This window comes from Hypanus sabinus, chromosome 10 (assembly GCF_030144855.1).
Source record: "Hypanus sabinus isolate sHypSab1 chromosome 10, sHypSab1.hap1, whole genome shotgun sequence".
NCBI classification, from domain to species: Eukaryota; Metazoa; Chordata; class Chondrichthyes; order Myliobatiformes; family Dasyatidae; genus Hypanus; species Hypanus sabinus.
Window position 1 is genome coordinate 86,148,000 of NC_082715.1, and position 13,542 is coordinate 86,161,541.

Genomic DNA, 13,542 nt, shown 5'->3' on the forward strand with positions numbered 1-13,542 from the left:
GACAATCTCTTGAATATTTGACAATTCAATGTGACGAAGAACACTGCAAGTCAATACAAGCTGTAGAGGCAATTATCTATATCAAACTACATGTATTTTAATATAACGTCCATTCCTTACTATTTTGCAATTTTATGTACATCAAAAGTCTGGTTCAATTTTCAACTGAGCCAAGTTTTGAATCATCTGTTCCCAATAATATGACAATTGATCTGTTCTCTTGGTGTTAATTGTTGTAGCCAAGTATGCATTGTCAATTGTGATCACACACTGTATTGATTGTCAATCATTGTATTATAATGTTTCCAGTGCTTGTGATTAAATTTGGATTGTTAGCACATGTAGTTAAGTATTTTAAATGAGTAAAGTTATCAATATAGTCATTTCATTCATCTGATCAACATGAACCAACTCCTTGCCTTCTCTTAGATAATTTAACATTCATGTTGTGTGGACTGAATATCATGTTGTGTAATCTTACAAGCCTGTTAATTGGATTACTTTTCAATATGACGTGATACCATTCCAATACAATGTTCTTTTCAAATAAACACTGTTTGAGTTACATCAAATCAACAAAATGACAGTAATTTCTTTTGTCTTTTGGCATTACCTATTACCGCTCATTGTATGATCTCTTGAAGTAAAAAAATCTATCAGTTAATCCTAAAGAGACAAATGTTCAGTTCTTATTTTTCTTAGTAGGTCACAAAATGGAATTTACTGCCTCTCCACACTAGACAGAATAGTTTCAAGATTTGGCATCAGCCCTCAGCTAATTTGGAGCTGGCTTGTTTTTGCCTGCAGTTGTAACACATAACCTTTCTAATTAGCTTGCCAATTATTTAGAAATTTGGGTTGTTGAACCAATCAGTCTTTTCTTGAAGCTCTGCCTTAGGTCATCTTCTTCTGCAGAACTACACAAAGTACCTCCTGTACCAAATAAAGTGGTCACCAAATGTTTGTTTGTGGTCCTCTGCTCATCTAGCCCATCCATTTCAAGGTCTAACTTGTTGTGCATTCAGAGATACTCTCCTGCACACAAGTGTTGATACACAGTTATTTGAATTGCTTTTGCCCTCCTGTTAGCTTGAATCTGTCTGGCCATTCTTCTCTCTCATTACCAAAGTGCTTTTGCCTATACATGTGCCATTCACTGGGTTATTTTTGTTTCTTCACCCCATTTTCTGTAAACTCTAGCTGCATGAAAATTCCAGGAGATCAGAGTTGCTGACATACTCAAACCACCCTGTCTTGCATCACGATCATTACATGGTCAAAGTCACTTAGATAATTTTTCTTCCCCATTGTGATGTTTGGTCTCAACAATAACTGAACCTCTTGACTATATCTGCATGCTTTTATGCATGGAGTTGCTGCTACCTGATTGGTTGATTAAATATTTGCTTTAACAAGCAATTGTACAGTGAATCCAATAAAGTGGCCACTAAGTGTAATATTCAAATACATTGCATGCCCACCTGATACTAGTGTAATTCATTCTTCTGGGGAACCTTGTAGAGGATCAAGTGAGGACATATGGGTGTGGAGTTATCACGGTAAGGGAAAATACCATAATTGTCCATTACTTAAGTTTTGTTTAATGTTTCTAATTAAGAAATTTTAGTTTTTTTTTTACAATGTTTTTGTAAGTTTTAAATTTTGAAGTTCAAAAGTTTTGACAATGATCAAAGTTGCTCACTGAAAGGCATTCAGGATTTCAGGGCAGGGTTTCTACATTCTATCTATTAAGGTTTTTCTGCCCCTTGAAACTTTGTTTATAGATTTTTGGTTGCTTTATGCCAAAAAGGTAGACCCTCTTCACCTTGTTTACCAATATTTAGGAAAACATCAATTGTCAAAGGTGAATGTGGCAGCAGGCTCTTGCAAACATGTCTGGACTTCTATTTTGTTCCCTTATTTAATAATTTCTGTTCTTCAATTGTGTTATGTTGAGCATTGGGCAAATTTTCAGACTGAGATGGCAATTGAGGCCAATGGCTGAAGCCCTGGGTCTGCGAGGTTCAAGTCTACTGGGGAAGTCAGAGGCCTGAAGTGAGTCCACTCAAGGTTGGAGTCCCAGAGGGAGCCTGTACTGGGGCTACAGAACTGCCTGTGTGTATGTAAGTGGGTCAGTGAGTGGTTTGCTTATTTTGCTTGTTCTGTTAGTTGTTAGTGCAAATGACACATTTCATTATATGTTTCAATATACCTATGATAATAAATAAATGAATCTGATTCTGAATCTATGATTATAGTAAAGATTTTAACCACCAACAAAATGTGCCCAAACTGATGAACGTTGACATTTGCAGATTTTTCATGTATTCTTAAAAAAAAATCTTGATAAGGATGGGCATTATAAAATCCTAATTTATTTTTGTCTTGAACAGAGATCCAATGAGGATTTCCAACAATTCACTACCTATGCAGGCAGTTATTGTGGAAGTTCTCACAAGATATGATCATTCAATGAGATGTAATCTTTGACAGTCACAAATTCTCTCAGTGTTTTAAACTTCTGTCATTTCTTGTTTTAAAATCATCACACATTTTGAAATTATTGATTCCTCGTATTTATAATGGCTACATTCATAACTTTAAAAATTTGAAGTCCCTGTTGCAAATGTCTTTTGCTAAGAATACCACAGACCAATGCAATATGGTTGTGTAAATCAAAGAGATGTCCTGCACGTTTCTTATTCTTGTTTTTGTTCTTGTCCCACAGACTTTTTCTGGTGGTTGGCAGTCCAACTTAAAGGTGCATTACTGCCACCATCTGGAATGGACAAATTTCCTCCACCCACTGTAAGCCTAAAATGATGGCCCTTCCTTGTTCTTTACCTGGCTATAGGACATTCTTTACCTGGATATAGTGCACTTAAGGTGATTAGAGTTTTTGAAGTTTAGTCATTGTTGCATTGTAGGAAATACATTGTGGTAAAATTTATTTTAGTTAAAAACAAGATTCCATGGTCATGCCACAAGGTGGAAGTGGTGCAGGAGCTGGCAGGCTAAAGAATCAGCTATTGGTTTCCTCTCTCATTTTGAGATGGACCACATCATACTGATCAGATTGAGTCCAGTATCTGAATATGCTGCCTTTTAACGTCACAAGGATACAACACATCCAATGAAGCTCTACAAAGCTAATGGACTGAGAGCAAGTAACACCAATCAAATAAGCAAACATCAAAGTATATTAAACTAAAGGACATGAAGAAAATTATGATTTAAAAAAAAATTCTAGATATTTGCAAGCTGCTGTCGTTATTAGTGTAGTAGAATATATATCTACCCTTTCTGTTTAATCCTGGCCCAACATAGCAGCATATTGCTGGGAAAACCTCCAAATATGGTAGTTCAAGGTATTGTTCTGAAACAAGATCGGTGAAAAGGAAACTTGTCTTTGATCACTAGCAGTAGTCACAGATGTCTGTGAAGCCAATAGTTCTCACAGTGGAAATCAGCAGTCCCCCATGAATGAGTGGCCCTTTATTTTGTAGTTATGTCCCTTTGTTCATGACTTGCCACATGAAGGCATCTCAGCATCTACCCTGTCAAGTCCCCTTAGGATCTTGTATGTTTAAATAAGGTCAGCTCGCATTCTCCACTGAAATATCTAACTGACAGGAGCAGCAAAGTTTCTGATCATTACAGTTGGCCTGAGGAAAAGTTACTGGTTAATGCCGATTCACTGAACAAAAAGGAGAAGAACAAAAATGAGTAAAAAAAAATGTGAAAGGGAGGGGAAGGGAGGAAAATAAGCAGGAAGTCAGAGTAGTAAGGGAGAGGAAAAAGAACAAAAGAAGGGAATGGTGATGGAGTGAAAGGAGTCAGAAGGGAACCAGAAAATAGAAGATGGAGCGCTCAGACTAAAGCAGGAGATACGTAGAAGAATAGAAAGAAGGGAGAGAGATTTGGGAGGGAGTATGGAGGAAAGATGGAAGTACTGGGAAGGGTGATTCAAAATAGGAATCAGAAGAGGGAAAGGAGAGGCTGTGAGGGAGTAAAGAGTGAAAACAAGTGGTGAGAAGGAAGGAGAGAGTTGGCAACAATCTCACAGTAGAAATCAGCTGTGTCCCTGATATCAGGACTCAATGCCATTTTCTTATACAATGTTCCTACCCAGACATTTACCCAACAATGCAGTTGCTAAGTTGGAAAAGTGTGAGAGACTATTTTCTCTGCAAACTCAAAATCCACCCAGGATTTTGAGGGCAAATTAAAGTCATTGTAATGTTGTCTGGAGCAACTCTCACAGTGAAATAGTCCAGGAAAAACTAAAATCCTTGCTGGTAAGGCAACCTATCCCTCATGTTCACATCCCCTCATGTTTGCTCAACCCTTCACTATGATCATGGCTGATGTTTTACCTCACTAACCCCTTAGAAACAGCTTCTTCCACACCGCTGTCAGACTTTGGAAATAAATTAACTCTTTCACGTCTCTCCCCCCCCCCCCCCCCGGTGTACTGTCACATCTTCAAACCCTTAAGGCTACCTCTTCATTCATTGTCACTTTTTAATTTCTTTTTGCATTACTTCAACTTACTTCAGCTACATTTTGTTTCATTCCGTTTTTGATATGCTTGTTGCTTTACCCACTGTCATGTTTATTATTAACATGTATTGTTGGCACTGTGAGCTTCTTGGGAGCAAGGAATTTCACTGCACCCTAAGTGAACATGAGAATCAACTAACCAAATTTTATCTAATCTTGTATCCATTCCTTCCCTTAATATCTACAATGTTGCTGATTGTTCTTTTACCCATAAATCTCCAGGAACTATTCCCAGCTTGCCAAGCTTCACACATCATATGGCCTCTAACTGATTACATATAGCCGCGATCGTCATCTCTTTTAATCTCACTGGAATTATGAGACCAATTATACTTACATTTTCAAAACATGGTGTGAGGCACATGTACTCCATGCCAGCTGGACGATCCACACACCGCAAACCTCCCGGGCAGGTGATGTTAAGTACTGTACATGCATTGGAATCTACTTCGCAATTCTTCCCTTCAAATCCTGCAAGGAATTAAATAGCAAGATATAGGTGGGAGAAGGCAGTCACTGAGAAGAGTTCAACAGCAGTAACCAGGACTTAATACACCCGATAGAAATTAATTACATCATTTTAAAGATCAATGTTAAAGCTCATGCAAAATTTAACCTTTGCTGACATTTTTGAATAGATTGTGAGTGTACTTGTACGTTGCTGTGGTTTTTATTCATATGTCCCTGAGAAAACTGAGTGTCAGACTGGGCTCAGTGTATTGTGTTTTTTCCTGCCCAGATAAAGCAGGGAGACAGCTGGGATGATCTCTGAATACTTGTTTGAGGGAATGTCTGTTGGATTACCAGTGCAATCTGTTAACACAAAACATAATAGTAATTTGGAACTTCCTTCCCCCAAAATAGTGTTTTGACCAGGAGTCAATTAAACATTGCAAAACTGAAATTGTTTATATTATGACTGAGAACTAAGAGGTTATGGGACAAGGGTAGATACTCCTTTCAGAAACAGACAAACTATCTGAATAAAGCCCTGTTGGAATAGAGTCCACTACCACTTTTATCTTACTGTTATCAGACTCCTATATGATAAGGTTGACTCTTGTCCTCACGATCTACCTCATTATGATCTTGCACATCAATTATTTGTGCTACACTTTTTTAGATAGCTTTTACATTTCATTCTGCATTGTTACTGTTTTTCCTTATTCTATACACTGTGTCATGCGTCTAAGCCATTAACTATTGGATTATTGGTAAAATAATACAATTACATTGCTAATATTCCCAGAATGGCACCACTGTACTAGAACACTAAAAAAAAATGGAACCTCTTCATGTTACATAGACAGGATCATCTGAACACTACATCCTATAGTGAAGAAAAGAGTATCTTGCTCTCGGCTTTGGAGAGAACAGGTTCTACAGCTCAGCAAAGCTGAAGCCTCTAATTTTTCCACAAATACTACTCTAATTTATTTTATGCTCCTCACGTTTCCATCAACTATCCTCTGACCCCCATACCCCTCCAGTACTCAGATTCTACCACTCACCTACAGACCAGAGGAAATCTACAGCAGCCGATTAATCTAAAACCAGCGTGTTACTGGGATATAGGAAGGCATTGAAAAACCTGAAGCACCAAAGGAATCTGATGTGGTAACAGGGAGAATGTACAACCTCTGCACAGACAGCACCGGAGATCAGGATTGAATCCATATCACTGGAGTTACAAGCGAGATCTGCAACAGCTGTACCACGGTGGCATCCAAGGACATCTTGCATGCTTTCTTTCTCCAGTGCAAACTGTGCAGTGAGCAGGTAAAATCTAAAAGGATTTTGTTAAATGGTAAACAGAGACACTGACCTAAACTGAAATCTCACACTTCATTAAACCACAAAAGCCACTTATACAATGGCTTATAAAACTGCTCATTTGATATAAACTGGCTGCACGCCCCTGGAGAATGCTCACATATCCCATCAGTTCTTTTCCATGCATTCTGCTCTGCCCCAGTTTTTTTTTAACAAAATCACTTCGGCCTCTTAATTAGATGTCTGAGACACCTTCTTACTTTCAAATAACCCTGCAAACCACCAGAATCACTGTAGATAGTTTTCTACCTGCCATACACACAGGTCATTATTCCTGTTGCAAACAAGTATTCCCGTAATGAAGGAAATGTACATTTAGTGCACCCAGTGTCATAGTATGCCACAGTCTGATGATTTGATACTACAGCTGCACCCCCTCAACAAAGATAGCCTCCTATATTTGAACCTGAAATACATAAGGTGATGACTTTCCCTCTGTTAGGAAAGGAGGCTTCCCAGCCCACTCCATAATTCACCAAAAGCAATGCTTATGATTTCTTCACCGTCTTTCTGTTTTGACATAATTTCACTCAGCAGACTTTTAGGGCAGACAGTTCCAGATTTTTACTACATTTTGTGTGAAAATCTGCTTCCAGATTTGCCTCCTAAATGACATCTTTAATGTCAAGATTCTGGTGCTAGACTATCTGATTCTTTTGCTGTATTCTTTGTTGTCCCTTCAGAGAAATTTGTTTATCGGCTTCATTTCCATTCAATCATTTTTACATTTGATCAGATTATTTTCAACAATCAGTTTTCTTAATCATAAACACACAAGATACTGCAGATGCTGGAAATCCACAGTAACACCCACAAAATGCTGGTCAGACAGCTTCAATGGAGAGGAATAAAGTGTCAACATTTTGGGTTGAGACCTTTCATCAGGACTGGAAAGGAAGTGGGAAGAAGTCAAAATAAGGAGGTGAGAGGAGGGGAAGGAGTACAAGCTGGAAGGTGATAGGTGAAGCCAGGTTAGGGGAAAGGTGGATGGGTGAGGGGTATGGTGAGACGCCAGGAGGTGAAAGGTGATAGGAGGTGATCTGTCTTCTGCTCCCTTCCTTTCCAGTCCCGATGAAAGGTCTTGGCCTGAAACATTGACTGTTCATTCGTCTCCGTAAATGCTGCCTGACCTGCTAAATTCGTCCAGCATTTTGTGTATGTTACCACTGTGAGTCAGCAGGTAAGTGATGAGAAGTGTTGATAACAGTGCTATTGAGTTGCACTCACTCACCAATAACCTGCCTACTGATGTCTACTTGGGGCTTCACCTGGAATGCTTCACAACAGACCTCATCACAACCTTGGCCCAAACATGGATGAAAGAGGTCAGTTCCAGAGATGAAGAATGAGTGCATGCCCTTGATATCATGAGTGTTTAATAAAATATGGCACCATGGAGCCCAAGATAGAATTGAAGCTGATGAGCATCAATGAGAGCTGGAGTTGCCTTTGAAATGGATTGTGGGTGGTTGTCCTAGCCCACAGGACATCATCACCTCAGGGTATATCCTAGACACCGCTGCTTAATCAATGCCCTTTGTTCCATCATAAGATGAGAAGTAGTGATATTGACTGATGACTACCTGAAGTTCATTTATATTTATAATATCTCAGCAAGAGAAGCAGTCCATTTGTTCATACAGCAAGACTCAGACAAAATTCAGGCATGGGCTGACGAGTGGCAACTAACATTTGGATCACTCAGGTGTGAGGGAGGTTCAAATAATCTACTCCTGATATACAGCAGCACTACCATAACCGAGTAACCCACCATTAACAGGCTGGAAGTTAGCATTGACCAAAATCTCAACAGCACCAGTTACCTCATGACTCTTAAATGCCTTCTAAAGCAGTGCAGAGCAAAAATATTCAGTTGTAATATTACTATACCAGCTCACTCCACCCTGCAAAACCCTCTTCACCAGTTCCCTGGGGATTAGTACTGAATGCAACCTGATGGAATCCAAGATATCTAAGTTTACAAAACAATATTATCTTTGGAGTTGCAAGCTGCCAATTGCTTATGTATTTTTTTTGTAGATTCTACTATTTCTTTTCATGTAAAGGCCTTCAAGAAAATGAATCTCAGGGTAGTATATGATAACATATATTAACTGAGATGATAAATTACTTTTGAAATTTGAACTTTGACCCACTGATACAATAATGAAACTGTCAAGTAGAAAGTGGCCTGAACCAAAAGAGAGAAGGACTGTGAGAGGTTACAAATGATGCTGGTGTATCAAGCTCTGGTTAATCACCACTACAGCAGGACATCTAGTTCTTGTACACCCCTTAGGATGGAATCATTAGCCTAGAAAGGACCATGCTGATTTATTTGAAGGAGGCTATGTGAAATGACAGAATTACAGGGACAGTTAGCAAAGATGAGACTTGCATTCCGTTTGATATGGTAAAAATAGGACAATACTTTCCCATGCATTTTGCTGTTCTCATTCTGTGATGAATGTAAACTTTTCACACTGCCATAGCGACATTCCTTCCAATGCCGCTTGATTCTGGTTTTCTCAGCAGTGTTGCAAATAGCACGTAGGTGGCCCATTAAATTATAAAATCCTAAATCATGCTGCTTTGCATTTTAGATGATATATGATGCTCTGTGGGGAAATACAGATTGTAATTCAATTTCTCTTGCCTTCCCTTTCTCATAAGCAAGTCAAAGAGGTTCCCTGTGGTTAGCAAAGTACTATAACTGGAATGCCATGATAAGAATGCACCTCATTAAACGTGATGACTTGAAAAGAAGCAGAAAATGGAAAATGGAAAGCTTCAAAGGACATGAAACTAAAGAGCCAAAATGAAGTGAATTTAAGATGGGAAGAAAATTCCTTGACCACAAAGGCAGTATTTTTGTCAGGCATTCACCAGTGCCCAGGAATGGAAGAGGCTATATAAAGTGTTGGATACAGCCCAGTGATTCACAAGTAAAGCTCTCGCCACCAATGAATATACTTACGTGAAGCAGTGCCACAAGAAAGCCGAGTCCACCATCAAAAACCTGCACCAGCAAGGCTATTCCTTTATTGAGCAGGAGGCACAGAGGCCTACTTCATTCACAATCATTCTGAACTCATTCTACAACCTACTGACTCGCATTCAAGGTCTCCTTACAACTCATGCTCTCAGTGTTATTCTATGAACACAACTTTTCTTTTTTTGCTCATTTGTTGTTAGTCTCTCTCTGTGCTTATGTATTGTTTTTCATAAAACCTTTATTGTGCTTCTTCTTTCCTATAAATGCCTGCAAGAAAATGAACTGATCATAGCATATGGTAAAATATATGTACTTTGATAATATATTGACTTTAATCTTTGAGGAAATGGTTATGAGATCTTGGAACATTACTCAATGAAGAACTGAATCATGGAAGTTTAGGTCAACCTTTTTTATACCATGGACCCATACCATTAAGGAAAGGGTCCATGGATCACTGGTTGGGAATTCCCACCGAAAGCAAAATACAGCTGATGCTAGTGGTAATTTTTATCTTTATCTCTTTTCTGTGTTGACAGTGGGTTATGTCAGTGAAAAAATGAGGTGCAGTTTCCAGACTTTCTGTTGGAACTGTGTGAGGACCAAAAGGTCATAGTTCTTAAAGCAAATTGTAAGAGGTCATAGGGTTGGAATAGGAGTAGAGACCGGAGAATTTAGGCCACTGATGACTAGACTTTCAGGCTCAAGCTTGGAGATCATATGAAAATCTTTTGCAAAACAGTCATCCAAACTGTGTTTGAATTCCCCAGTGTAAAGAAGACCACATTGAGTGCTTTGAAAGAAGTATATTAGATTGGAGAAAATAGAACTATTATTAGCTTGTAAAACCCTGCTGGAAACTTATCACCCACGTCTCACAGTCGGACCCGAGCATTCATGACACCATTTATAAATTGCTTTGGGGATTTTGGGTTTGACAGCCAGAACTGGGAATTGTGCCAGTCTACCCTCCTGCTGGAAGCTCTTTCACAAACAGGTAGGTAGGGAACTGGCATCTACCAAAGTAACCAATTCCAGAGAAACTGCATGAAACAACAGTCACTTGCAAATATTACAGAATCTTGTTCTGAGAAGAATTATGGGAATAATGCACACATTATTTTACACTGAAAGTCTTTCATCCTTCAGGAAATTCCATCTTAGTTTCAAACATTTGGCGATGGATGTGGTATCAGATCTGACTACAAGGTTTTAGGGTGGAAGGCTGTGGATCAAGTCTCACTCTGGGTATCAATTTATCTTGAATTGTCAGTTGCACTTAATCTGAATTTTGAAATTTAAATGAAATTCTAATGTTCTTTGGGATGAAAGTTCCAGATACTATCTAACCTTGCATGAGGAAATAAAGAAATGTTTCCTGTCATGATCCAATATATGGTACAGCTGTTTCTAAGAATAAGATTTTAGTATGAGCCGGGGTATTAAGGTACTTGCAGGTTGAGAGAATGAAGACAACTTTGGGAGTATCCAGGGTGGCAAATCCATGGGCGAGTGGTTCGGTGATGCATTAAAATTTACAAGAATGTTGCAAGGACTCCAGGGCCTGAGTTACAGAGAGAGGTTGGGCAGGTTAGGATGTCTTTTCTTGGACGATATGTACAAAACCATGTGGAGCATAGATGGCATGGATGGACAGGAATTTTATTTCCGGCCAAGGAAATGGAATCAGAAACTTGAGGACAGATGTTAAAAGTGAGAGGGATAAGATATTCAATGGACCTGAAGGGAAACTTGTTCAAGCTGAGAGTGGTACATACAGTAAATGGGGAGAGCTACCTGACTAAATGGTTGAGGCAGGTGCAATAACAACATTAAACTATACTGGAACAATGCATGGATGGGAAAGTTTTGGAAGGATGTGGGCTACATGCAGGCAGATGGATGTAGTTTAGATGTACATCTTGGCCAGCATGGATGAGTTGGACAGAAGAACCTGTTTCTTTGCTGTTGGAATCGGGAACTCCCGTCCCAGTGAACACTGGCAATTAATAATAATCGGATAAAGGGCAATCCAGCAACCAGTTTAACATCTCATTCAACTGAATCTATGATTTCCTCAGTGCTGCACTGGAATATTAACATAAGTTTTGTGTTTCTATCTGCAGGGAAACTAATTAATGAAATCTGTTGAGGCTGTTTCCTGGTTCGCTGCCTGGCGTGGTAGCACCAGTACACAGGATCGTAAGAGGCTTCAGAGTGTTGTACATTTTTGATTATGGGCACGAGCCTCCACCAATCGAGGAGATCTTCCTCAAGAATGCAGTATTCATTAAGGACCCTCACCATCCCTCCTTGCATTGCTACCATTAGGGAGGAGGTCCAGGAACCTGAAGACCCTCTCTCAGCATTTTCGGAACAACATCTTCCCCTTTGCATTTAGACTTCTGAATACTTCAGGAATGAATGAACACTAACTCACTATTCCTCTTTTGTAAAAATCATTTATTTATTTTACTGTAAATGATTGTAATTTGTTATGCCTGCATTTGTTATACTGCTGTCACAAAACGACACCTTAAATCACTGATGACAAACGTGATTCTATTCTAACTCTAAGAATCTTAACAAAGTAGTTTTAGATGCACCTGCCAATGAAAACAGTTTTGCTTTGTTTCCTCCAGAAGCTGCTGCAAATATCCAATTAGATTACTCCTTAATATTCTGAATCAAGGAAATATACTGTACATTAATGTAGTAGTTACAAAACACAATTAAAATCAGCATGTTCTCAGAAATTAACTTCTTGTACTTTGATGAAAGATAAAACTAGTCCAACTTACCAATGGGACAGTTGCAATTGTAATATCCAACATAATCATTGCAGATGCCTCCATGCTTGCATGGGTTTGAAGAGCATTCATCAATTTCCGACTCACAATGAGCCCCTGGTAATTTGAGAAGAACAGGTATTAAAATGAGTTTCATGTGAAATGTTCATTTCTGCTGTCTTGTTTATATTGCACCACAATGGACAAGTAATTTATTACAACATGCTTTCTGATCACTCAAATGAGCTGAATGATGTACTGATGCATTACAAACAAACAAAGGTATTTTGGGCTCACTTTAGGGCTTAAAGAAGGCATGACACCCATGTTATTTCATTCTACAAATGACTACAAAGATAATCAATTTTGAATTTATTCTACAAAGGAAGGACGGGATCATTCATCTGTACTCAAATGTCAACAATTATTTTACTGCAAGATGATCACATTGAAGCAACTCAAAATGGTCAATACAACTCATTGTCTTTCGATTTTAATTGGTTCTTAGCTACTTAAATTGAACTTCCATTCACAAATAAAGTCATGCAATAAATGAACGGTCAGTTCATTTCTATGGTAAAATTGGTTGAGGGAAATCCTTCAGTGCTGTACAGTGATACAGTTTAGAATAGGCAGACAAGACTTCTGTATGCTACTGCAGATTTTGTTCATAAAATTATCAACATTTGTTGCAACATCTGTACTAATAGCTCTCATTGCAATCACCAAAGCAGATATAATCATGCCTTTTGTCATGACTGGTAAAATCCCCTGTCCTGTGGCATGCAGAGTGGAGATATCAAGAATGAAGTTGATCAGATAGATCAGCATTAATGAGCATAGCCTTAGTCATTCATGAACTGATGACATGAAGTACTTCTCAACAAAAAAAAAACCTCATGGAAAGCCTACGGTTTGCTTCACTAAAAAACTATTGTGGTGGATGGGTCATCAACTGAAGATTTCAAAACAGCGTTAGATACCTGCTCTGGTCATGAAGGTCTACAGAGCCATGGAAAATATAGAGTTACGGTACAGATTACAAATCTAAATGGTGGGTCCACCTCAAGAGGTGAAATGGACAATAGCTTATCGAGCAATGACTGATGCATAACTAAAACTGAGAATGGAATGAATTCAAAGTCACCAGCATAACCTTACTCCCCGGAACAGCACAAGAGTTGTCCCACTCATGTTCGCCAATTTTCTTATTTGGGAAATTTAGAATAAGAAGCTACTTCTTGAGCTCTAGAAGACGGACACCCTTCAGGGCAAAGGAACTACTGTCTGGCATCCCATCAATCTTCTGTCATTTCCTCCAATACAGGTGCACACTGTAGCCAGCACACTGCGATAACTCAG

The 13,542-nt window shown here is 38.8% G+C and overlaps 1 protein-coding gene across 1 annotated transcript in view; it reads right to left on the minus strand.

Moving 5' to 3' along the window:
- Window positions 1-13,176, minus strand: part of LOC132401336 (protein eyes shut homolog) — a 1,222,700-nt gene extending 1,209,524 nt beyond the window's left edge. The window contains exons 1-3 of the mRNA XM_059983465.1: window positions 13,164-13,176; window positions 12,193-12,297; window positions 4,901-5,034 (exon numbers count right to left, since the gene is read on the minus strand). Of these exons, the coding sequence (XP_059839448.1) occupies window positions 4,901-5,034; window positions 12,193-12,297; window positions 13,164-13,176 (252 nt within the window). The remainder of the gene's footprint in view (window positions 1-4,900; window positions 5,035-12,192; window positions 12,298-13,163) is intronic.
- Between the last annotated feature and the right edge of the window lie 366 nt (window positions 13,177-13,542).